The 27,840-nt window shown below is 37.7% G+C and overlaps 1 protein-coding gene across 4 annotated transcripts in view; it reads right to left on the reverse strand.

Annotated features, from left to right (window-relative positions):
- Positions 1–22,572, reverse strand: part of LOC117301370 (protein C-ets-1-like) — a 37,470-nt gene extending 14,898 nt beyond the window's left edge. For 2 of the 4 annotated variants that reach the window (XM_033785306.1, XM_033785303.1), the window contains exons 1-3: positions 22,030–22,572; positions 20,461–20,711; positions 13,377–13,536 (exon numbers count right to left, since the gene is read on the reverse strand). In XM_033785306.1, coding sequence (XP_033641197.1) covers positions 13,377–13,536; positions 20,461–20,691 — 391 coding nt within the window. In that variant the 5' untranslated portion in view covers positions 20,692–20,711; positions 22,030–22,572. Of the gene's footprint in view, positions 1–13,376; positions 13,537–14,109; positions 14,176–20,460; positions 20,712–22,029 lie in introns of those variants that run through there. The other 2 variants (XM_033785304.1, XM_033785305.1) reach the window with 2 other exon arrangements.
- Between the last annotated feature and the right edge of the window lie 5,268 nt (positions 22,573–27,840).

A 27,840-nucleotide genomic window follows, 5' to 3' on the forward strand; every position in this document is an offset into this window, starting at 1 on the left:
CACCCCAGGACAGGAAAACAACAACAATTACTTTAATTAAATACATGTAGTTGTTGATTTGTAGAGTTGTAAACTTAGAGATTTTTGATTCAACAAGCTATTGAAAACTGTATGAATGAATGCTGCAACTGGTACACTTGGCAAAAGCCGTCCGTCAGTCATCAGAGTAAACACTACATTCAAAAACACAATAAGCCTGCCTGTACCACCCCCAGGAAAGGGAAAAAACAACTATTTTAAATAGTTGTTGACTTGTAGTGATGTTAACTCAGCGATTTTTGATTCAACAAGCTTTTCCAAAGAAAAGTGTCTTCTTAATGAAAACTCAATGTACTTACAGTGATTTCTAGACCTCACAGAATGGAATTGTGGAAAGGAGCCATTTTACTCCATTATTTTGTCAGATTTGGTTACGGCTAATCAAAAGTGAACACTTCATTAAAATACACAATAAGCGGCATGTAAACAACAACAATTGCTTTAAGTAGTTGTTGATTTGTAGGGATGTAAACTGAATGATTTTATATTCAACAAGCTTTTCTAAAGATAACTACTTCTTAATGAAAACTGCATGAAAGGATAGTCTGGTACTCAACAAATGCACTAGCAGTGATTTCGAGACCTCACAAAATCCATTGTCGAAAAAAGGAAGATCTTTACTCTGATGTCAGATTAAAGAGACTACAGTTAATCAAACACTAAAACCACAATAAGCATGCATGTACCACCCCAGGATAAGAAAACAACAACAATTACTTAAACTAGTTGTTGATTTGTTGAGTTTGGCAATCAAGACGAGTTTTTGATTCAACAAGCTGTTCTAAAGTATCTTCCTTTAAAATGAAGACAACAATTACTTAAACAAGTTGTTGATGTTTAGGGTTGCTAACTCGGAAAATGTTTTCTTAAATGAAAACTTCAACGCAACAACAGTGATTTCCAGACCTCCCGGAATCCATTGTCGAAAAAGGAAGATCTTCACTATGTTTGTCAGATTTAAAAGAGATTACATGTAGTAGTAATCAAAAGTGAACGCTACATTCAAAACCACAATACACGTATGTTCTTTCCAAAAATCGCTCTGTCAGTCATCAGTCAATTAAAAGTAGACCAGGTGAACAGGGAGTGAACATGCATAGTATCAAAACAACACAATGGTTGCCTACATTTACCAAACAAGTCATGGTTTTAATTGAACAATTCCTCAGTTAATACTTAGAATCTGTGCACACTAGCCAGGACCAAAATTGTCATCGTTTTGAACAAAAGTAAGAAAAGATTACTGAACAAGAAGTAGGCTACATGATATGTACAGGTATGTACATGTCAGGTGGTAGTTTGGCTGGTAAACTTTTTTAGGTAAGCATAAGTTTGTTGTGCTTAGCTATTTGTAGTGCTTAAGCAGCTCTATAAAATTGGGACCTGCTTAGCACTTTAGCATAACACTTTTTCTAAAAAGCAAGATTTGGCTTTGGAAACTGGGGCTTGTAACTATCACAACCAAACAAGCCATGTGACCAAGGTTTTCTCATCAACTTTATTGCTCCATGCCTCAACTAAATAACAGGTAAAAACACTTTGCAAGGGTCTCTTAAAGGTTTTGAGCAAGTTAGTGATAAAAAAGAAAAACGACAAGCAAAAGAATAATAGGATTTGACTTGTGTTTCCAGCTCAGTGAATGTTTTGAGAGACAAGCTCTGTGGTCTGGTGGAGATTTTCATTAAAATCCACCCCTGAAACACTTGTCGTATTGTACGTTTCATATTTAACACTTTTACAGATCAGAGTCGGAGACGCCTTGAGTTTCCGGTCTATAACTGTAGTGTTTCATCCAAGCATTCAGCTGTGACGGGCTACATGGGTCATAGAGTAACACACAATCTCTGAAATGGACCTGAAAGAATTCTAGCCCCTTTGGTGACATTTTTGGCAAGATAGAAAATCAACCCAGACTGGATATTTTTTAAGTAGCAAGGTTATTAATGCAAACCTTGGCCAAAATATTACAGTCTAATATCAGCCGAACAATGACACCGGTCATTGTTCTATATAAACCCACTGTTTATTAAAAGATTCATACCCTCATTTGGTAATATTTTCATCAAAATTTGTTCACATTTTCAGGAGGGTTTGGACAACTTTGGGCAGATTTTATGAAGGGCCATTAAGTAAAAAAAGAAAATGGTGCCTTGCTTGGCTTAGTACATGCTGGATGGCACGCGATATGCTTTGGGCCCTCGCGACTCTCACACGCGAACGGGACTTAAATCAAGTCTGGAATCTGAAACAATAGAACTGCTGAATCATTGAGGGACACCATTTTGGCAAAATGCCAATACAGTCAGGCAAGCTTGCAAACAGCACTCATCACCTCCTTTCATTTGTAAAACTTTTTTTTCCTACAAAATTTCATCTTAAAGTGAACCATCAAAGTGATTTAAGTTTTGTTTATGTGAAAGCTTCCAATAATAGACTTCAGTCCACAGATCTTTTCTTACAAACAACTTTTCTTACAAAAAGTTCAACATAAACCATAAAAGTTGGCAGACTTTTGGCAAACAAAAGTTCTCCATACAGTTGACCGAGTATAATTGTTATTACCGTAGATTTTGTTCGCTGCGTAAGTAAACATTTAAACACCCACAAGATAGGAATATAGATTGGATTTAAGAATCCAGGGCACGACAAAATTTAAATATGGCTGCCATTCCTGTGAAACAGCATAAGTTAAACTTCAAACAGATGGATTTTAAATGTTAATTTCAATATTAACTCTGTTAAATCTCCTACAGATAAAGTTCAGAATTGATCACAAAATGAGATGTAGATATCATACCCCTTATGTTTATTTATAACTTTTCTTTAAATGAATGTCAATTATTGTTTGAACAAGTGCTGACTTCAATGAAAAAGGGCAGAAGTTTTTTAATAAGATTTCTTTTTCTCATTTTTGAGTAAACGATGCATGGTATATTTATGCTTGATCTTTAATTTATATGAAAATCCAGCCAGTTAATTTAATTTTGTATTTTTAAAAGCAAAGCAATCAGGTTTTTTTCCTTTTGGGCTTTGGCTTTGGCATTATAAGGAAAACACTAAAAAAGTGTTTTCTTCAAAACAGGGAGGACTCTGTGCAAAAATGAAGAATAGAATGGTTTGCTGTAACTCATTACACATATCGCTATTCAATGGTTTCCATACATACAGAAACTAAAACCTCCATGTTTTTATGAAATAAAAAACAACCTAATCACAACCGGATAAAAAAAGAACCCCCTTCTAAATTTATGATGCGTGTCTGTAGCATTTCATTTGTTATTCCCAGTTTTCCGACTACGCTCTGCGATTTCCAATTGTTGAGGACTCCACCTGGACACAAAACAATTTTTTCAGCCTAGGGCATCCAAACTCCAAGAATAATTGGGCACCGGAAATTATCCAATGTTGCAACAATAAAAAAAAGGAAGAGAAAAATTGTGAATTTTATCACTTTCGTTGATGATGCTATTATTGATAACCTTTAGATGACTTAAAGGGTTACGTAAAGGACAGACTTGCTTTCTACACATGTTATCATTACAGGCACACTCGGCCCGTTCCATACCCTTGAAGTGTATATATCACACCATCACAGGCCTCAAACCCATGACACTCCCATCAATAGCCCAGCCGTGGATTTCACCAAACTCTTCCTAACTTAAGATTAATCTTAGGACTTAGAACGAGTCCCAACCCTGCACTGTAGCATGCAGACCTTAAGATTAATCCTAAGTTAGGACAAGTTACTCGTCCTAACTCGAGATAGGATTAATCCTAGCGTGTCGTGAAATCGGCTGCTGGTGCCCTGTGTTCTTGCCATAGTGCCCTTCGCAAAGTCCCTACCATACGAATACCGGCAAACATTTACATGTACCTCAAGAATATTGCTGTGCCCCTTCAAGAACGAGTTTACACAAATGTAGGCCTGCCATCACTCAGGGAGCAGGCCTGCCATCACTCAGGGAGCTTCATTGGTAAGCGATCAGAGACCGCTTTCATTATAAACTTGCTCTTTCAATGAGCAAGAAGTAGTTTTGTTACAATCAACTCCACCATGTTTTCATTAGTCCACACTTCTTGTTCCCTGCGCTAACTAAGTTCTGGGTCAAAAAGTTTGCAGTTTAGCTGGACCAATAGTTTGGAACAATCTTCCTGTTGTCATTATGGAATCTGCTATTTTATGTAGCCCATGTTGATCTCGATGGAAAAGGGCCTCATCAAAGTCAGGTATGTTCGTCAGCACTTCGCAATGAAAGGAATTTTGTAATTACTGTTGCCATGGAAATGAGGAAGTATGTTTGGTTTCTGTGCTAAAATGACAAGGTCCTCTCGCCACAACAAAGTTGCTATTAGACATAATTCAAAGACATCTTTCTTGTAAAGGCAAAATTTGGTTTTAACTCTGCTGGAGAGAGTGTCATTTGGCTATATAAATGTCCCCCTCCAAGAAAGCAACGCCTCATTATAGAAATGTACAATGTGTGTACATGTCAACCTCTTGCTTCTCTCTTAAAATTGTGTTTCGAGTACACTATTTCCAGCCTCTATTTAATCAATTACCCACAGTCCAAATTTCCCCAGACGAGCAACCTCTTTTATGTCGAAATCCAAAAGATGTTTTATTTCTCAGCAAAGATATCCGTAACTATGCTCTGTCCGTGCCAAAACCTTACAACAAGAATGGAAACCGAAATTGAAAATAAGAGAGAGATGTTCAGAAACTACTGGTTAGCCTAGAGACATGCACTCACAAAAGTCACTTAAAAAATCATTCGCAATCTTCAACAAACTACGCACCAGTAGAGTGAGGCAATCTCCCCTGTTTACAGGTCACTAACCGAGCGAGCCAGGTCTCTAGTAGTTTTCCTGCATACACTCCCATGATCCATCTTAAAGGGTTTTAATACTTTTTGTAGATCAAGTTTTCGCCAATGATATGAACCCCTTCTCACTGTAGATGTTGTTCATTAGCAGCCAAGTTTTTGAGAAAGTTTTTGAGAACAAATGAAAATCACTGTCACAGAACAATGTTTGTCATGTAATTTATTTGTTTTACAACATGCTAAAGCAACTTCTTTTTTACTTATTTCTTACTTGGTAATGAGTAATGGGGAGAGGTTGATAGTATAAAATGTTGTGAGAAACGGCTCCCTCTGAAGTGAAGTAGTTCTTGAGAAAGAAGTATATTTCCATGAATATGGTTATGAGAACTCAGATTTAAAATTTGAGGTCTCAAAATCAAGCATCTGAAAGCACACAACTTCACGTGGACAAGGGCGATTTTTCTTTCATAGTGATCTCGCATCTTCAACGACCAATTGAGCTCAAATTTCCACAGGTTTGTTATTGTGTATGCATATGTTGAGACACACCACGTTAGAATACTGGTCTTTGACAATTTCCAATAGTGTCCAGTGTCTTTAAGGGAAGCTTTCTACCATCATTATCTTCAAATCGTGTAACTTAAATGTAAAATGTGGACATTGTGTTTTGTGTCGTACAAAAAGTACCCAAACCCTTTAAGAAACATGTCGCTGACAACGAAGGCACTTTTGGCCAAAGGGGACTCTTGAGTCTTCAGCATCAATTGCTTAATATCATCCAGGTTTCTTTGCTTTTTGCTTCTTCTGGGGGAAAAACACGTTCGCAGATGAATATTTGTACCTCAGTCAGCAAGTCTCAAAGATTTTTTCACTTTGAACAAAATCAAATCAATGCTAACTCTTAAAGACAAAGTATGTTAGGTTATTTGAACCAGTAAATTGTTTGAATTGACGATATTATGATCAAACTGGCTGCTAAAAAAATTATTTCAAAAGGTGGTAGTTTTTTTTTAGATATGGACAAAAATCTGGAGCGGTTATATCCAGGCAGGAGTAACCAGTAATTAACATACAAACTCAGAAAAGGTCAGACAATACATTTCTTATATTTACATTTTTTAGTATAAAAACTTACATTTTTTCCATGACCACAGTATTTCGAAGTGAAATGATTCTCAAAATGCTTTCAAAAGCTGCTGTGCTTTTAACATTAAGTAAGTTGTTAAAATGCCATTAATTTTAGGAGTGATTACCTAATGAACATGTATACCTCCCTATAATTTGTGTTCGCTCTTTCTAAATTTGCCTTGCACTTTTTAAACGACAAATCAAATGAAATGAAATTGGTGTAAACGATTGAAACGTCTAGACAATTTGTGAATGAATGACGCAATTCAGAGGAAAAACACGTAGGTTATGACGATTGAGGCATACTGCCGACTGACGTCTTGCTGATTTTCTCAGACACGGCAAAAGCCCAGCAGTGACAACGCACTTGAATCAACACTTGTGAATTTGTGTATCCATTATTTAATAGAGCGCAAAATAAGCACCTTGCCTCACTAGAGAGCGTCCTGCTCTTCAGGGCTTACTTTTCATCAGGTTGGAACATGTTTAAAGCGGTGGAGCTGATTTCAGAAAAGAGCTAAGATTGATCTTTACTGCAAATCACTTGTAGTTGCTTAGCAAAGTGTGATGTCACAATACAAATCACTATGGTGATACTGATAATTCGTCTCACGATGAATTTGATTGCTTTGAGAAATCAAGTCTTGGGTCCGTTGCCTTTAAAAGGCCCTTTCACAGGCAGTGATATTTCACAGAAGCGACAAAGGTGACTACCGACATGCCCCCCTGGTGAAATGCTTAAGTAGAAATCTACAATTTCCTCATAAGATGCCCTTTACCAAGGAGAAAATGCCTTGGTGCCCTTGCCCTTTCAAAAACAGGCCTCCACAGGCGCACCAGTAAGATTCCGAGTAACAGCTATCTAAAGGGTCTAAAGCTGCTACATCTAATGCTAAACTTGCTGAGTATTTGTGAAGCGCAAGAGAAGATAACAACTCCTGACATATCTTGTTGTTTCTCTAAACAAATGGCTGTCTGTTATTTTAATTGTTTACACTGTGTACCTTTTCCTGCACAATAAACTGGCTCATTGCCAACTTAACAGTCATCTTTCCAGAAAAATCAACAAACAACCCACACACAATAACAACACACAGCATTTCAATATTATCACAAACAAACATAACTCCCAGAAAAAATAAACACACCACCACCCTGAAAAGCAAAATAGTTGTCATATCTTCACAGAAAACCACAATGACCAAAGTCGCAGACCAGCGAGCACCGACTGTGGATACTTGAGTGAACGCGTTACTTGCGACAGACTGGTTCTTTTGATAGCTGGCCTACGATTACATGTTCTTGCGATTCTGGTTTTGTAGTCAGACTGGCTACTCGGAAACCGTGAAGGTTGCTCTTACAAACTTTTGTCTTTATAAAATTTTATTTTTATTTTAGTACAATAAGCAGATTGTTTGGTCAACCAAAGGATCCAAAGATTATTCCAACAGATCTTGATTTTTAAAGCGTTTCTTAAAAATTCCCACTACCTGGACTTTTTCATAACTGCAGGTTTGCTACAAGAACATAAATGGCTACTGAAAAACCATTGAAGGTTGCTCAAACCATGGAAGAAACTTGTCTTTACAATTCCTTTTTTTATCAAAGTACACTAAGTAGATTTAAATTGAGATTGTTTGCTTATCCGAGGGATCTATGAATTGAATGTGGTAGAATTTAAACAAAGCTTTAGACTGATCAAACAGTAACTGTTTCAAAGCGTTTCTCAAAAACTTCAACCCCATGTCTTTTTGCAGAACGTTTGGTTGCCTAAAAAGAACAATATTTAATGTGCACTCCAATTACAAACAGAAATTTACCAATGTATAACCTTTATTTAAGACAAAAACTTGTCTCAAAACCTGATCAAAAAAAAAATAAAAAAAAATAAAAAAATAAAGGCTTTCATGAGAGCTTAACAATTTTCATGCAGCTGCATTTTTTAATTCAACAGCGAGCCACCCCTTTAACGCAAACTCTGAACACTGTACTTTGCACACTTCTATCAATCCACTACTCTCCCTCAGTTCACAGAAACTCATTTGCATATTCCATTCATAATCTCTCTCATTGTTTACCTCACCTTATAAGGGCATATTAGCGTGGGTGTGTGGGCGGAGCTACTAGACAAAGCTTCAGTTCATTGGCCATCAACTCAGGGGGCAAGTTGTACTGTGCAAAGGCAGAGCGTACTAATGGAGTATTGCATTACTTAGAAGACGCAATTAAGTGCACAATACTGGGTAAAGTTATTCAAACTGAGTAAGTAATCCAAGGTGATATCGAAAAAGTGATTACTCAATTCTTGTAAAACGCTACAAGTCGAGCTGATAGTAATCAAAGAAAAGAAAAACTTTTCTTCTGATCATCTGATGATTTATTGGTACATGTAGGCATACAAAAATAAAACTTTTTTTTTCATTTTTTTTTTCATTTTAGCCTGAAAGCTTACAGCCTAGGAAAAATCATAATAGATTTGTTTGTCCTGTGAAATATTTCTCTTTTAAATGAAGTTATATTCAAGAAAATTCTGGAAACATAACAAAACGTAACCGATGTTTTTGGTTTCTCAACAAAATTTTGGGAAACTGTGTACATTATACCCAATGGCGAATGGTTTTAACCATTTTCTCCAGACTCATACAGAGAATTAAGCCAACATTTTCACAGGTTTGTTATTTCATGAATAAAGTTATCACACATAACATAAACACACTCTGTGACAATTTGTCAGCTTTAGGCCAAATAAAAAAAAACACCAGTTGATCGTTCCCGTCCGCATCCTTTTTTTTTTTACTATTTGTTATTTTTCGATTTTTGTGGAAAAACAAAAATTTAAACAATAAAAAGTTTATTTTTAAATTTTGTAATCCATCTTTTCAAAAGGACTGGCCTAGGAGCTTTTCCTGAATCTAATGTGATGCTCTCAAACACTTGTAACCGTCCGTTTCATAAAACAATATTAGTGAATGCCTACCAGAAAATCTTGTGTAGTGTTATCCGACCCTGTTAGTGTTAACACAGGTCCTCATGCAAAATAAGTTTGCGGTTGATTCAAACTGAAGAATTGGTGGCCTGTTTGATTTGAAATACTAAGCGGCCATCTTGAAAAAAAAAAAAGTAAATAATAAATAATTAGGCTCTCATCCTCCTCTTTTTTGAAAAATCCGGACGATCAACTGGACCAGTCCTGTATCCTGTCCCATAGGACCTTTTTGTTTCTGGCATCTTGGAGGCAACCAACTGCATTGCAAGCAAAATGAACACTTTGGCAGCACAAGAGACATTCTTTTATGTTCAACTCGCTATCCCCAGGAAAAAAATTAGAACTTTGAAATGTGAATGAATTTCTTCATGGGGATTGCATAGAACCAACTGGTTGCTTACCAGTTCTATGCAAACTCCAAAAAGAAATTCTTTGTTGGCATAAAGTGTTAAATCCTTTAACAATAACAGAGTAAAACAAAGACGCAGGTTACCGTAATTGTTCGGTCATTGTTCCCTTTGGCAATGGCAGTTCAGAGCATGCAAACATTTCGAAGAGCTTTGTATTTGTAAGTTTACCGCCACTTTGATTTGAAACTCAAAATAAAAAAAAATTCACTGCTTATAATAATGCTATTTAACACTAAATTGTGTTAATGCTTTCTGTTACTTCATCCTTTTTCTTCAACCCTCACTTTTTTCAATTGATCCCTAAAAAAGTGAGTCATGATTGACTGTTACACATGATTGCAGCGCTGTTGTCAGACTCATGAACAAGAAATCATTAATTCTGACATTTTTAATCGTGCCAAGTTATGATTAATGTTACAAGAATGTTTCCCCAACTGTCCACAACCATAAACCTTTGCACAAAAACCTTTTCCTTTGGCAGTTACATAATATTCGGAGGTCATCTCCATTGTGTGGGGCCACAGACCAGTAAAGTAAAAGCTTCCTGCCAAACTGAGATAATCACTAAAGCCTTTTTGTTATCAAACATGGCCAGTTGTTTACAGAGGGTGATCTCACCCCCTGACAAACAAAAGAACCCTCCCCTGAAGAGCACAATGGACTTGTCTAGACTTGGAGTTTTTCAATGGTGTGTCTCATTATTTCACGGATGAGTGGCATTATGTCATGGACTGGTGGAATGATTACAGGGGGGGGGGGGGAGGGTGGCATTAGCATACAACTGTTACCTGTGTGGTTTTGTTCAGCATAAGGTCAGCATGAGGTAATAAAGCTGGGTTTTCTTTTATTGAATAATCATGACAGACAGACCTTATGGGATTTGAAGATAACTCACAGATTCAGAGTTTTTCTTACCACATAACCTTCTATCCAGAAATCCGCTTGTTAACTGGTTTTGTTTGGTAAACTAAAAGGAAAAGGATTACTGAAATAATAAACTAGCTATTTCTGCAATTATGATTGGCAATGCACAATGCACACAACAAATTTTGTTAGAGATTAGATTTTAAAAAGCTGTTTTAGAACTATGGAAATAAAATATATATATATATATTTTTTTTTTCCAGCCCTATATCTTTGCCAAAATGAAACAAATTTCAGTCCATGATTTTGTATGCTTCCAAAGTTACACCCTCTACTTGCAGCAAGCACAAAAGTGCAGGGGCAATGCTGCAAGAGAAAGTCGGCCCAACTTTCAATTTCATTGCTAAAGTTGACTTTCATTCCAGCTAAAAACAAACTTGGAAGTGTCACATTCAAGCCTTGACTAATTTCACGGATCTCGAATGCATCCATACACTATTCCTGGCCAAGTGATTCATCTATCATTATCCCTGATTGCCCCCCCCCCCCAACCCAAGAAAAGTACGTTCTGAATCTAACATGGCTATGGTGCATTGAGCAAGAGCTAGCAATGAGTCAATCCAACCAAACACCTGCCACGTTATAGAACAAGTGGTTCACTTCTCAACCAACAGACTTCTAACCTCTCCTCTGATTGGCCAATAGCATGAGTCAAATCTCCAGTTAGCGAATTGGACAGAGCGACAAATGGTGAAGGAATTATAAACAGCAGACGACTTTGTTACTTGTAGAGGAAACTATAGCCATACTCCAAATCAAAAAGGGCCTCACTTAAGACACAAACAGCCCTTGAAATGACCCTTCGCACCCACCAATCGCCACGATGCCCTATGATTTTGCTGCGGTGCCCTTACAAAGTAAAACAAAACAATTTTAATTGTTCCTTGTAATGCCAGAGGGGAAACTCCTGCGCCCCTTCAGAAACAAAATGCAAGGCTTGCAGTACCAAAATCACATAGAGAAAGACACAAAAATCCAGCGCAGAAACAAAAGCTTGAAAAAATATGTTGTGACATGCATACAATAATGAAAACTTTCCTAAACGGTAATGAAAACACAGTAGTGTGTCCAGGAATCCTTCAGTCATCGCAAACAGGCTTGGAGGAAAACGGAACCAGATGCCATCCTGTGATGGAGAAGCTCCTCTTCCTGAGCTTCTCTTAAAGGGAATGTTGCAACAACTCTCCATAAATTCAGGGATGAGGTTTGCCAGATGTGAACGGGCCATGATAGAACCTATGGCACTTTTGCAGTGGTGCCCTGTATGTTTTACTGTGCAACCCTTTGCTAAGTTCCAAAGCATCTTCAAATTTTATTCATAGAAGTGCCCCATACTAGAGGAAAAATGCATATCCTTAAAAAAACTCTCATAAATTCATGGAAGAGATTTGCCAGATGTGCTTACAATCAGGATTCCCTGCTTACATGCAAGCATCGAATATCTACGCTAGCCTTGCAAGCATAGAATGCCTAGTAACTAGGAGTACACATGCGCAGAAGCCTAAATTCGCCGCTAACCCGTGCTGTAAGCACAGAATTTCCTGCTTCCGTAAGCACCAATTCTGTGCTTACGGTAAGCAGAAATTTGAAATTTGGCCCTGGTGTTCCAGAATCTAACACATCACCAGAAAAACAGAACTACAGGTTTGAGGTTTGGACAAGGGAACTATTTCTTTCTCCCTTTGGTTATTGCTGTTTTAAGGAAGTTTTGAAGGAACAAGGAGATTTTGAGAAAATCATGAAAACATGAAAAATCACAAAGTTCCTTTAAACTGGGCAGCTCACTAAAGTTTCCGTACTGAACTGCGACTTTACCAAGAGGAAGCCGTCTACTTCCAGCCTGGGTCCCATAATACCTACTAACTGGGACAGTGGCCAAGTACGGGCCAAATACGCGATCCCTTAGCCCTTCCTACTACAGGGATCAGCTGAGTTTGGGTGCGTGTGTGGGGGAGGGGGGGGGGGGGGTTAATGGGAAAGGGCTTGTTTTGATCCTGTACAAGGGAATAATGAAAAACATCCACATTGTACAGTGTACGGGAAGCGGCAGCCAAGCACGGCCAGTCCCAATAGGTCAGAGTAGGGATGGCATTGAACAATCAGTTCTCTAGTTATGACCTTATGACAGTACGCAAATCCAGGGGAGAAAATTCTTCTTTTCATTCAGTATCACCACAAAATAAGAGTGTGAAGTTATTTTATCTGAAAAGGCAAGATACCCCGCATGTAGCTCAAAGCTCAAGAGAATTGTCAAAAATTGCAGTTATCAGATTTTTGAAATACTTAATATTCCGCCTGATGATGAAACAATATTTTATTGTCAAGATGCCCTTCTAAACAAACTCCATGCATCAACTCTTATAATGGGCGGGTCCAGACTGGGGGGGGGGAGGAAGTTGTTCAAGCCTGCGGCTTACCAACCGGAACAGGTAACTGAAACGTGAAAAGTCGGCGACCTAATACTTCAAAAACACCTCAAGTCTAGAGAGATTTATGCTAAGCTTTTGTTTGTTGCATTGTGCGGAGAATAATGTTTAAGCAGTTATAATAAGTGTTACGGGAACTTAATTTTTTCTTGAATATCACGTTTTGGTTAAAAACTTACTTTAAAAAGGCACTGGACACCTGAGGTAATTGTCGAAGACCAGTAATCTCACTTGGTGTATCCCAACATATGCATACAAATCTGTAATTTTTTGTACTCAATTGGTCATCAAGTTGCAAGAGCAGAGTGAATACAAAAAAATAAATGGCCCTTGTTGCAAACATTCTGGCTTTCAGATGCCTAAAAAGGGCTATAGGCCTAGTCCAGGTCTGAAGTCTTTTAATATTTGAGTGAGAAATCACCTCTTTCTCAAAAACTGTGTTACTTTTGAATGAAGGGAGTCGCTTCTCAAAGTAAATTCTATCAACAGTTCTCTATTGCTTGTTACCAAGTAAGCTTTCATGCCAGCATAAAGTTTGGGGGTAATTACCAAAGTGTCCAGTGCCTTTAATATTGTTTTAAAATGTACAGATCAAATTTTTGTAAAAACAATTAAAAAATAAAATAAAAAATAAACTCACCGACAGGACTTCCTGAAAGTTCGTCTGGCAAGTCGAATCCGGTAGGAACTTCCTGAGCGTTGGGCTCTGTCTTAACTGTGCTGACCCCCTCTGCCACGTCGACCATTCTGTTGTACCGCTCTAACTCCTTGGGCGGCAAGTCGCTTGGGCAGCCCGCCTGCTACGCATCGGGGGGTAAAGAAGAACAAAGAAACAAATTAGAGAGCGTGTTCGTACTCAAGAGGCGAACGAAGAAACAAAAAATCGGGAGGGGTATAAAGAAAAGAACAGGTTTGCAAGAGAAAGGCAGGAAATTAAGTTACGGGAAGGAAGCGATGATGATTGGTGAAATTAGAATATTCATCAGAGCCTAAGTAGGATCAACACACGAGGGCTTGTAGAGATAAGGGATTCACAACTAACGGGGCGAAGGAGGGTGATTGGTGAATTGGGAACAAAGTAGGGGGGTTGATGGCACCCTAAAAAACACTGGTTGTGTTTGGCCTGATTTGATTTGCGGTCATGATGGCATTGGCAATGTGTCACTGATAAAGGACAACAAGATCTCAAGGTGTTCCTCAACGGCACCATGTGGTCAAAGCATTATCTTCCACTGTTACCCGCTCAACAAGTGCTTCTGATGATGTTACCACATTGTAACGAGCTGTCCTTTCTCTCTCTTTCAAAAAAAAAAAAAAAAAAAAAGAAAAAAAAGTACATGCTCTGAAAACTTTCCAAAGGAGGAACGACTTACAAGTTCAGCAGGCGTCTTGGTGGTTATTTTCGCAGCCTTCTTATCCAGCGCCATTTCGATAGTATGGTTACGATAATGAAACGGGTAAGAAGCTAAACAAAATCCAACTACAGGCTAGATTTCTGGCCGTCCACAAAAAGTCAGCGGAGTGTACATGGGCAGGCACATGTTACTGGCAACAGCTCAGCGAGCAATGGGGTACCAACAATTCTAGTATTAAAACTTGTGAATCAATAACATCTGGGGTGACTCATTAACAGAGGTCTGGATTGGCTGGCCAGTAATTGGCAACAGTAATATAATATGCTAATGAGATGACTTTAGGGTCAAAGATGAAGGGGAGTCTATTTTGAGAAAGGGGGATCTTTCTTGAGACTTCTTGTTCTTATGGAATAGGGGGCTCCCTTGATATACAGTGGGACACATTTGAAACAGGTTTGTGTATAAGGATAGAGGGAGGGGAAAGCGGCGAAGGGGGTGGGGGTAACAATGTGTGCTAAAAATAGAATACGCCTGCTGTTGATGATGGTTGATTTTGAAATACTTTTTTTTTCCTCAAATCATTTCTTGGTAAACCTTGGTGAGAGTTGAGGAGTTGAAAAGTCTAGAAATAGCGAGCCTACTGCTGTGAACACTGCTGTGATGTTATTTCTACCAATTTTCACCAATTAGGGTCAGATGACTGGAGTTGGCCACATTTAAGTTTTTAACCTAGTCCATGCTATGTACACATATGGTGGGCTTTTTCACTTTTGACATCCATTTCGCAGAAAAGGTAGGCCTATAAAGCCTGTATGCTGTAATTTTTCATTATGGGAATGAATTTTGTATAAATTTGTTTATAAGACTATAAGACCAGACATTCAATTCAAAACTTGTAAATTGTCAAGTTTTATGAATACTTTTAAAGATGTAAATGTGACAATGCATCAATTGGTACTAGTAATCGGGAAATTGTTAGAATAAAATATTATGGCAATTTGTATTTTATGTTTTTCCTCTTCTTCCTCGTCTTCTTTTTTCCCCATTTTTTTTATCTGGAGGGTGGAGAGGAAATGTTGGCAAGCTTACAGTATGTGTCCTGAATAATCTAACAAACACATTGAAAACTAGCGGCTTAGAATGAGTCTAGTAGTAAGATGTCACTAAAAGAGATAACAAGACTACGTGTATCATCATCTCTTTTAAATTAATATTAGTGATGCGTATCTTTTCCCGGGCATTGAACCTCCAGTGCCATCCATTCATTAGTTTACCATAGATCGTTAGGGTCCTCAGGTTATAGCAGTTCTTTGCCCTCTTAAGGGGGGGGGGGGGGGGGGGGGTACAGTGTACACCCAACTGACCAATACAAAACCTGGACAGGGCACAATGTGTGCTCAAGTGCTTACAAGTTGTTAAGCACCAAACAAACCTGTTTACTAGGAAACTCAGAGTTGAAGTGGGCTGGTGTTTATTTTGTGTATGGATTGGTGGGAACAATAATAAGACTGGTGCCGGTTTTTTTTTTTACCGAAGTTAAATATTTTGTGGATGACTAAAGAGAAGACCCTCCATGTATTTATAACTTTGGCAGCCAAATAAATACAAACACGCGAGCTGTCAACAAGGTATTTTAAAATTAAAAGAGATCTAGAATTTTTTAAATTGTATAGCTGCTTCTTTGATCAACCTACATTAACAATTAAAATAGCGTGTTGCGCTAGGGGAAACCGGGAATGGCTTATTGTAGTTTAGATATGTAGTAGAAAGTGCAATGACCGCTTTCCAAATGAATAAGGAAATCCTTTATTCTGGAAACAAAGTCATCAAAAGAAACTTATAAAAGGGTAATTCAAGTCAAGATTTTACCGAGATCTCCTGTTGGAAAACAAAAGCAGTTGAAGCTGTGCTGAAACTTATTTGAAATTTGTATGTATTTTGTGAGTGTCATCTGAGAAAAATTATTCACAAATTTCACAAAGTTGAAATTTCTTACTTTTAGTATCAACATCATTTGCAGCGAACGATGTCCCCCTGCATAGTGGCAGATCAGAATGCTTCAACAAAATGTATTGATAAATACTACTTAAAAACCCTGATTTGCTCGGTCAGTGTGCACAAAATTAGTGCAGTTGAAACTTTTGGCAGGGATGTAAAATTGCTGAACGAAATCGTTCCCTGATTTTACTAGTATCGGTAAGTGTTTGTGTGGGTCTCGCTTTTTTTGTGGCATACATTCTGAAGGAGGAAATATTACTTGACTCAAGGAAATAGATGTTGCTTTTAACACCTAATACTTAGCTAGTGTGTACACTTCCTTTGATTTTGAGATATTGACAAAGTCTAGAGACATGCAAATCCTGCCACAAAAAGGACTGGCCAAGTGTCAGGTTGCAGTGTAAGTTCGCAGAGTTGCACCTTAGCTCTATGGTTACACTACAACAATTCAACAGCCAAAACCCATAAAGCCTTGCACTTGACAATGATGTGTACAGTAAAAGTTGTCCCAAAGGAAAGATTAAAGCCATTATACACTTTCGGTAAACAGTATTGTCCAAGTCCCACACTTCGTGTATATCACAACTTATATAAAACAACAAACCTGTGAAAATTTAAGCTCAATCGGTCATCGGAGTTGGGAGAAAATAACGGGAAAACCCACATGTCTTTCCGCGCGTTTCGCCGTGTCAAGACATGTGTTTAAAATAAATCTGTAATTCTCGCTATCGAATTGATATTGTTTTAATGTTTTCTCAAAAAGAAAAGCATTTCATGGAACAATATTTCAAGAGAAGTCTTTCACCATTACCTTCTGTAAACCCTGTAAATTATTTGTAAATCTGTGAACTTTTTTTTTCCTGTACCAAAGTGTATAAAGGCTTTTATATTGAAAACACCAGTTGTTTCTTTAAGCAGAATTTGAGTGAACATGACATGTATTGCAAGACATGGGCTGAATTCCCTGGCTCTGCTTACCGCCGAATTCTGTTTTAGCTAACATCATTCTTCGCTTACATTCAGTGAAGCGCAGAATTTCTGCGCTTGCTGTGTAAGTCAATAATGTGGAGTTTGCATGCACAAAAGCACGGAATTCCATGATTCCGGAAGCATCTATTCAGTGAATGATTTCCCTGGTTGTAAAATGTATCAAAACTGCTGCACAAAATAGACGAGGCCTATCAATTGCTACTCAAAAGTCATCATTTGCTAATTTATTAGCATTCATTGTGTACAAAAACAATTTCAGTTGAAATTTTTTGTCTACGCCATGAAATTGAGCCACGTGATCATATTAAAACTTTTCTTGGCCAGAATTAGGCCTACACATTGAATGTGAAGGTTTTGCCCTGAATTCTTCGGAGCCTAGCCAGCAGGACTAATTAGTTTGTCCTCTTTTACTACGCTATGCCACCTTTGTCTCTGGTCAAATTAGTTAATTACGACACTTTGTTCCTCAACAAAGGCCAAGGGTGCCCAGATGTGAACTCTCCTTTGTTTAAAGGCACCTTTGTTTAAAGGCACCTCTGTGAGGAAGTTGTAAATTGCTAATGGAACTTTACATTTTTAGTACAGTGTAGTATGTTTATGGTTCGTTGTTTTGTCACTGATTTTAAAACTCAGAAAACTGTGGTATACGAAATAAACATTTTGATTACTAGGGAAAGAAAAAGGGGTTTCCAAATTAACTTTTAACTTAATGCTAACTTAAAGACAGTGGACACTATTGGTAATTGTCACAGACCAGTCTTCTCACTTGGTGTATCTAAACATATGCATAAAATAACAAACCTGTGAAAATTTGAGCTCAATTGGTCGTCGAAGTTGCGAGAAATGAATGAAAAAAAAATGAAAAAAAAAACACCCTTGTCACACGAAGTTGTGTGCTTTCAGATGCTTGATTTCGAGACCTCAAATTCTAAACTTGAGGTCTCGAAATCAAATTCGTGGAAAATTACTTCTTTCTCGAAAACTACGTCACCTCAAAGGGAGCCGTTAAACTTGAGGTCTCGAAATCAAATTCGTGGAAAATTACTTCTTTCTCGAAAACTACGTCACCTCAGAGGGAGCCGTTTCTCACAATGTTTTTTACTATCAACCTCTCCCCATTACTCATTACCAAGTGAGGTTTTATGCTGATAATTATTTTGAGTAATTACCAATAGTGTCCACTGCCTTTAACTCCGAATACCACAATTGGAAAGACGGTTTCCATTTGTAATATCCGCAAGGTGTAGTTTGCAAACCTCAAAATATAACCAACTTACGCACATTGTGGTAAAGGTGAAAACCACGATAAACACTGAGCAATTTTCTTCTTTTAAAATTGTAAGTCTTTTTCAAAGGCCTACTAATTGTCATTACCCAATAAACTATTTTTGAATTGAAATGAAGAAAGCTAAAAACAACGCGCTCCCATGAAAAGTTATCTTGAAATCACAAAAAAAACTCAATACAAAAAATCTAGGTGCTGTAGAGTGCTGAACAGAACCGAACACTCTACTGACAGGCTTCTACGTGTACTCTACTTGTAAACTTGTGAAACACGAACAAGGCAGAGTTTGTGTCAGGCCTACCAATGTTAATGTGTGTGCTTTACAGATGTCTATTACTCACTCCTTTTATTTAACATGAAGTCATTGATTTCAACAGTTTAGTTTTTCTCAAATAACCCACTCCTAATAACAGACTGGGCATGTAGTTTATTAAACCCCATTGGTTTTATTCACTTCTGCAATAAACTCCCCATTCTGCTAGCTACAGTTATTCCCTAATCCCTTTTGTGCACTATTTTCCAGTTCAGTGAGAAGCCTCAAAGGCTTGTTATCAGAATCAGATTAAGGGATAAGCTACTGCCTGCTGGGTTTGGCCCCATGGGGTAGGGGCATTTCACTCAACACTTGTAAGATTTCCTTCTATACAGGGGGGGGGGGTGTTTGTCATAGTTTCACAATACAAGTGCCACCATGGTTTTGAACCACAGAGAAAAGTCGCCACTTGCTGATGAAGAAACAGTGAGATGAGAATGAGCTTGGCTAGGAATAAACACTGGACCGCAGGCCAGAGGCTGCATTTTTAGTGACGTTGTCGGGACTGGCAACTTATGACCGGACAAGTCCGCAGTGGTGTTTTAGTCTGTGAAGAAAATCACCCTTGTTTGTATAGTATTTTCAATTCTGAGTCCGATGATCACCTCTGTTGCTCCGTTTTGTATGAAAGTTGTATAAAGTTTAAAACAATTCGGTTGTCTTCTTCTATTATAGTCACTACAGCAACTTGTAAGTGCTTGTCCAAATGTATTTTTTTTTACTTGTAAACACTGGGGTTGATAGATGAATATTTTATATTAAATGTTTATTTTACCTTTTCATATTGAGAGCAGTCTAAAAATGATCTACCAATCTCTGTGGCGTTTTATAAAATTTGATCAATGAGGTGCTTTATATTTGCTATATAAAGTCGTTTATTCCGACCAAATCTCTGCAATATGTTGTGCATTTATGAAACACAGGGGGGGGGGGGGGAGATGTGCTCATATAATAAAAAAAATATGAACATTATACAACTCTTGATTTCAGAAGCCTGAGAAAAGCTTGAGGCCTGAAGTCTTTATCAGATTTAATTTTAGTGAGAAATGACCTCGTTCTCAAAAACTATGTTACTTCAATTCAGAGGGAGTCATTTCTCACAATGTTTTATAATCGAACAGCTCTCCATTGCTCACTACCAAGTAATGCTAACTATTTTGAGTAGTTACCAAACATGTCCAGTGCCTTTAAAAAGAGCGTTAAGGTTTCATAATAAACTGATGATGTAAGCAAATTTCTTGACCCTAATACCCAGGCCCGATACGCAGGCAACAAAAGCAATTGCCTTCGTGCCCAATGATCATTGCCTTGGTGCCCTTGAAATGCTCTACAGTAGAAATTAAGAATGTCCTCATTAGCGTTTTTGAGGTACGACGGACGCGATAAGAGTGCAGTTTGGTTTGTGTGTATATAGACCGTATTGAATATGATGTCACGCGGCTCAAATACCTGACCTACAAGATGGCGTCTGTGCGTGTGCGTGCATGTGCCGTAGAAATAAACCTGGATGTTGCGTGCTGCGTGCTTTGATGATGTACGCGTTTGGACGCGCATACGGTTTCCCCTACAAGATGGCGACTTTTCATAGCAAAAAGGTCTATACGGTCTATAGATATATTTACCAAAACCTATAGTGTTGTTTTTTACTCATATTAGCATTTTTTTTGTTGTGTCCGTCATATCTCAAAAAGGCTTCTAAATGGTTGCCCTATAGGCCTACCAAGGAGAAAATGCCGCCCTCCCCTTGGTGCCCTTTTTAAAAATGAAGCACAGGCCTGCTTACCTTAAAAAGCTTAATCATATCCAGTGCTCTTGGTCTGGGCTTGCCCGGTCTGAAGACACTCTGTACTTGGTGATGATGCTGTTGTGGATGGGAATGGTGGTGATGGTGATGTTGGATGTGGTGATATTGATTCATCTTATGGTGAGCGGGTTCCAAAACGGCGAGGTCCGGGACTACCATCGATGTGGAGTCTGCCTCGTGGCTGTGTTGTTGGTGATGATACATCATCATGGTTGAAATCTTCTTTTTACCTGCGAGATGAAAAGATAAATATTTTTTTTGAGAATAGGCCCCCTGCGCTGTATTACTAATTAGTGATTTCAAATTTGCTCAAACAGAAGTTTGGCATAGTTTCAGATTATATTGTTTTTGCATTGATGGGCCTAGTTGTTTTGCAGTTGATAAAGTTGCTTTTTATTATTAATATTAGTTTTCTAGTTTTTCATTTTGTTCCACATCATGCACTTGACGGATACAAAATAAATGTTCCTAAAATCCTATTATTATGACATTATTATTATAGGCTAGGCCTACACTGCGACTGCTCTAAAAAGCAATTTTTTTTTAAACACCTTAACACTAAAACAGTTTAATATTGCAAGGGGATAGAGGTTTATTGATTTGTTTTTTTGTGAGTACCTTAGAAAACCCAAAATAAATTGGAATTAAAACATTAATTTTTTACTTCAACAACATTGTTTGTAACCACACAGTAGTCTCTACTGCACAGCTGAAATGCAAGGATACAAAAAAAACTGATAGGCCTAAAGGTTCTAAAATAAAAACCATGGTAACTGATAAAAGGATTAAAATTAAAACCATGTAACTGATAAATATTAAAATGAAAAAAATAAAAACCATGGAAACCGACAAAATTTATAAAATAAAAACCATGGTAACTGATAAAATGATAAAAATCAAGGTAACTGATAATCAAGATATGAGATATTGAACGCTAAACATTTTGAGGGCAACTGCGATGCATCAACCTGATCAGTTAGTCTAATGGTTATGGACTTTTCACTGTTCACCCACCTGCACTGTATATTATGTCTACACCCTCGCATGCACACAACTACCACAATACGCAATACACCAGATGGTGGACTGTACTTTCACGGAAAAGTTTCCGTACGGCGCCACCACTTTTTCATTCGAAATAAAATAATATAGTATCTAATTTACCTGATTGATAGATCCATTTTTGTAAAAATGAGTGAAAAATTGGTGGCGCCATACGGAAAGTTATCCCCCAAAAAAGACTTGGTTTTATTATAAAAATAAAAAAATAAAATTTATTTTAACACTAATACTAAGAAGTTACTAAGAGACTAGAGTGTACTGTTAGTGTTAAAATAAATCTTGTGGTTTTTAATAATAATGTTAATAAAATAATAGCAACACTATTATTATTTCTACCTCCATGAGTAGACTCACTGTGTGTGTACTGACGACGAACAGTCTTGTTTACTACATACTTGTGTGAGTGAATAAAAACGAACTTTACAATTAATCAGTGGAAGACAAGTAAATTCAATCCGATGTTCTTAAATGAGCAATTCAACTTACCTTGACTGAAGTGGTGCTTCAACACCTGCAGTTATCCCAAGTAAAGACGGGCTCGAACCTGCGAGATACACCGTCAATCTGGGACACCAAAAGTGAAGTGTTGGGTTGGCACACCAACGACTTCCCAATTTCAATAACACGACAATTGAGTGTAGTCGGTCGTTGTACTTTGGCGTTCTCGCTAAAGTAACGACAGGATATCCAGCGGTAACACTAACAGAAATGAAGAAAATAGTGGTGGCATGCGACAGAAAAAGCGATGTGTGTTGCTGATGGTTGGAACATTGGTGTCACGTTGACATAGTTGAGTCAAGTTTTTAAGTTGACGGTGGCTGTATCGTCGCTCTGATCACAGATGTTAAACGGTGATTTTCGGCGTGACACAAGCTTCCGTGCGACAAGTCGAGCGCCGCAATCGCTTTTGATTCTAATTTCTATCCTAAACCCACTGCACGATGCCTAGTACACTATGGTCATACCTGCTACACATCAAATCAACACACACGCAACGTGGATTGAACATGCGATCATTTCACACGAGACGACAACCCTGCAGCATGTGTAGCGCGAAAGAAGTCCATTCATCAATTTCCCCATGGTGCGGGTCAACTAAACCGGCTATCCCATTGGACAATGGTTGACCTCAGGGCGTGGCTTACTGGAAATCAACCGTGACGTATTGCAACGTCACTCATAAATAATCATCAACGCAACAGCTGGGGCAATAACGGCCAATCAGAGACGCTTATATTAGTTGATTGATAGTTTACGTACATAAACAGTGTGACGTGCATTGATGCATAGTAACAAGTCTCTATTAATTAACCTTATATGGAACGGATCACCTTTGACCCCGCCGAAGCCTGTGCAATCACATTCAACAGTGGTAGCAAACAGTGATTGTTGATTGTAGCTTATAACATTATTACTTCGTTCGGTTACTGTAATGTTTATTCTTTAAAAAAATCTGCAAAAACCTTGTTTATAACTTCCTTTGTGAAACTGGAGAGTTGAAATCTGATAGACGTCCGACAGTTCATAATTCAATGGATTTAACAGCAAATAAACGATTCATCACATGCTCCGATGTCCCCCCTAGATCATCAGGTGTACTCATCTGGCGATCAATTTACAAATCCGTTGCCAGGGAAACAGTTGCGTCAGTCAATTTTTCATCCATTTGGATTGAAGGGGCTTATATAACACGGGACGTGTGTGGATGCACTCTTAGGAACCCCAAAATATGCACTCTGTGAAGATTGAACGCAGTCCAACAAGAACAAAGTATCAAACTTCAAGGCGCCAAATGTCTTAATTATTTCCACATTATGGGTGTGTTGGGGGGGGGGGGTCTCCCGTTTTCACGATAACTGCCACAAAATAGCCCGAACATGATGGCCCAGTGCCGCTGTAAAGTGAAAGCTTCGCCTTTTTAACTGTTTTATTGTTTTAATCCTTGTGTATTATTTAACAATTATATTTAAAGCCATTGGACACTTTCGGTAAACAGTATTGTCCAAAGGCCCACTCTTCGTGTATCACAACTTATATATAAAATAACAAACCTGTGAAAATTTTGGCTCAATCGGTCATCGGAGTCGAGATAAAATAACTGGAAAACCCACCCTTGTTTCCGCACGTTAATTCGCCGTGTCATGACATGTGTTTAAAATCATTTTTCCGTAATTCTCGATATCGAGAATTGATAATATTGTTTTAATGTTTTCTCAAAAAGTAAAGCATTTCATTGATAAATATTTCAAGAGAAGTCTTTCACCATTACCTTCTGTAAACTCTATAAATTATTTGTAACTCTGTGATTTATTTAAAAAAAAATTCTGTTCCAAAAGTAGAAAAAAAAAAAAGAGAAAAAAGAAAAAAAAAGGCCGGTAGCGATTTTGAGATATCACCGAAGATCTAGAGCGATCAACCACAGGAAGACTAACTCCTTATTGGAATACACAATGAGAAACGCTACTGTCAGAAACGCTTTTCAGAGGACAGGCTTTAAAGGCACTGGACACTATTGGTAATTACTCAAAATAACCTCACTTGGTAACGAGTAATGGGGAGAGGGTTGATACAATATAAATTATTGTGAGAAACGGCTCCCTCTGAAGTGACGTAGTTTTCGAGGAAGTAACTTGTTTACGATTTTGACTCAAAATCGTGGAAAATGTAGACCCGTACAACTTGAGGTCTCGAAATCAAACATCTGAAAGCACACAACTTCGTGTGACAAGGTTTTTTTCTTTTTTTCTTTCATAGTTATCTCGCAAGTCCGACGACCAATCGAGCTCAAATTTTCACAGGTTTGTAATTGTATGCATAAATATGTTGAGATAAATCAAGTGAGAAGACTAGTCTTTGACAATTACCAATAGTGTCTAGTGTCTTTAAAACTTCTAGCTGTCCAATAATATAACTTCAAAGTGACATTATTTTCAAGATGCTTTTGTACTATCGAAATTTGTGTCAGCTTAGTCGTCAGAAGTTTTATTGTCGGTAATCATTGACTAAATGATTACATAGTTTGAAAAATCCCCCATTTTCACTATGACACCCTATAGTGAGTGCACCCCAAAAACTGAAACACACAATACATCTTTAATATAAAACGTCAATGTGATTACCATTTTGAGACAGCCAAGTGAGATGCTAATGTAATAACTATGAAGGGAATATTAAAGGCAGTGGCAAAATTGGTAATTGTCAAAGACTAGCCTTCACAGTTGGTGTATCTCAACATATGCAACAAATTACAAACCTGTGAAAGTTTGAGCTCAATCGGTCATTGAAGTTGCGAGATAATAATGAAAGAAAAAACACCCTTGTCACACGAAGTTGTGTGCGTTTACAATATGGTTGATTTCGAGACCTCAAGTTCTAAATCTGAGGTCTCGAAATCAAATTCGTGGAAAATTACTTCTTTCTCGAAAACTATGGCACTTCAGAGGGAGCCGTTTTTCACAATGTTTTATACCATCAACCTCTCCCCATTACTTGTCACCAAGAAAGGTTTTATGCCAATAATTATTTTGAGTAATTACCAATAGTGTCCACTGCCTTTGATAATGGCCATTAACTCATGCCTGTCATAATATTATACGGTTTGGGTGATCCGTATAATAATAATAATGACTGTGTATTTAAAGGAACACTGTGCCATGCTTGGATCGGTCGAGTTGGTCTTTGAAAAGCGTTTGTAACCGTTGTTATAGAGTGCATATTATGGTTAGAACGATGATTTAAAAGTAGAATACAATGATCCACACAAATTTGTCTCGAAATTGCGTGATTTTGCTTTTACTTTGCGAACTAACACGGTCGGCCATTTATGAGTCAACAATTTGACTTCCGTAAATGGTCGGACCGTGTTATGGTCGACGAGGTAAAAGAAAAACACGCAATTTCGAGTGATACTTCTGTGGACCATTATATTCTACTTTAAAAAATATCTTTCTAATCATTATTCATGCAGTTTATTACAAACGGTTACAAACACTTTTCAAAGACCAACTCGACCGGTCCAAGGCAACGTGTTCCTTTAATGTCCGTTATCAGAAGGCGTTCGTGAAAAACCCCAAAAGAAAAACAAAAAAAGGAAAAAAACTTTTGCATACAAAGCATTTTGGTTTAGTTCCCTCTGATAATTGCATATTTCTTTCAGTAATTGTTTTTGCATACAAAGCATTTGGGTTTTATTCCCTCTGGTAATTGCTTATTTTTTTTCAGTGGCGGTTTAATTGGACGCTGAGGCCCCATTAGTTGACAGAACTAATGAGATCAATGCAATCCCTGCCGTCATGGCTCAACTCGTCTTTTTTCTTCTGCTCTCTCGCTCCCGCTTTCTTAAAACAAAAAAAATTGTCATTATACAAAATGGTCTTTTTGTAAATCCTGCTCGCTCGTCTCCTCTTCGTTATTTGTTAGACTATAAACAATGGCATTTAGGAAGACTGTGATTACAGGAATTAAACATGAAAGTCACCTGGAAATAGAATTGTTTTTCTTTCAAACATAAGAGTATATGCTTACGAACAATAAAACAATTTTTTTATTAATTGTTTGTCACGATTTATATGTTTAAAAAATATATAAAGTTGTTTGGGGCTGACTCCGCCTACCTCTTTTGTGACGTCAATCGAGGCAGACTTTGCCTGCAATGCGTATAGTAAACACACGTGCAAAGTACATGTACGTCCAAGTCGTGAGTTGGTACATTTCAAAAAGTGTTTTTCTGCATTCAGCAGCAATACACCTGGTCGGCATTGCCGGAAAAAAAAGAAAACGTACAAACTCACGACTTGGTCCGTACATGTACTTTGCAATTGTGTTTACTCTACGCATTACAGGCAAAGTTTGCCTCGATTGACGTCACGAACAGCGCCCTCTCGGGTCGGGGTCTACTCTTAAATTTGTAAATAACATAAGCACTGATTTTTTTAAACCTTAGTTAACTGTTTATTCACATTCCACTCATCAAAACACATTAGTGACAAAAGCTTTTTTTTGAAAAAATACCACTTCCAGGTGACTTTAAACAACTGAAAAAATGCATCCCCTTTCAAATCGCATTATTTTTCGTGACATTTTTTTACTAATTTGTCAAAAACTACAGCACCACAGCAACCACTATTTTAAGGAAAGCTTTATACTTTATCTTCAAACTTTGCAAGTAAATCATGGACATTGTGTTTTGTGTCATACAAAGACTACCCAAACCCATAGAGATTGTATACGTTTGGCAGTTGGCTCTTGATAAAATTATGTCCAGCAGGAAGAATAATCTGCAACTGGAATAATATGCACAATCCCAGAAGCGTTACTGTCAGTAAATCTCAGATTCAATTATTTATTTTTTTTTTTCAAGAATTTTTGTTCCCCTTTTCAATGACGTAAAATCGTTCTTTGGCCGATACTTAGAGATGAAGTTCCCATAATATAATGACGTTGATTTTCACTTCCGCATTATTCTGACAGGGACCCTCGAAAGGACATTCATATACAACCAACTAGTGTAAAACAGGTACGGGTCAGTCAGTTTGAACATTAATGACCATAAGGCCGTGTAAAAAAAATTTAAAAAAGGAGGAGGAGGGGCTTTTTATTTTTTATTTTTTATTTTCAAGATTAAAAAAAAGGGGGAAGAGGACCCCTTTAATTATATGACCGCCCGAAACATTTTAAAAGTAAAGTATTTTCTTGATGAGACCGTTAAAATACATCAATTTTTTCCATTTACAAAAAAATAAAATCATAATAAAAAAATCTTTAAAAAAGGAGGAGGCGGCCTCTGAAAAAAATGGAAGCGGGACGCTAAACATATTTCTTTTTTTTTTTTTATTTTTTTTTTTACTTTGGCCTAACAGCTTGGTGGGAAGTACTACAAACTAGTTGATAGTACAACAAACTTCTTTGAGAAAGGATTTTCTTTCACCCGAAAAATCTGAATCTGAAAATACATTCCTTTAAGATCAACTCCCGACCTTCTCCACGAAGCTTCTCTGACAGTCCTTGATATTTCATTTTTTTTTATGACCATTACTTCCTCCTGCCCCCACCCCCCACGTTGATGATGACGATGGTATTCGAGAGTTAGAATAGTTTTCCTTCCAGATAGGCCTACGCTCAACCAGCAGGCGGCAGAGTGATATAACACGACTAGATGTTGCTCTCTGCTCGTGACCTATACGCCTCTCGTATGCATGACGTCATAATTCTTACCCAAAAAGAGGCTTATGGGTGCACGTCCACCACCACTTGCAGTGGTTGCGCTATGGCCTCGTTTTGGGTTAGCATTGAGACGTA

Source organism: Asterias rubens, chromosome 17 (assembly GCF_902459465.1).
Source record: "Asterias rubens chromosome 17, eAstRub1.3, whole genome shotgun sequence".
Taxonomy (NCBI): Eukaryota; Metazoa; Echinodermata; class Asteroidea; order Forcipulatida; family Asteriidae; genus Asterias; species Asterias rubens.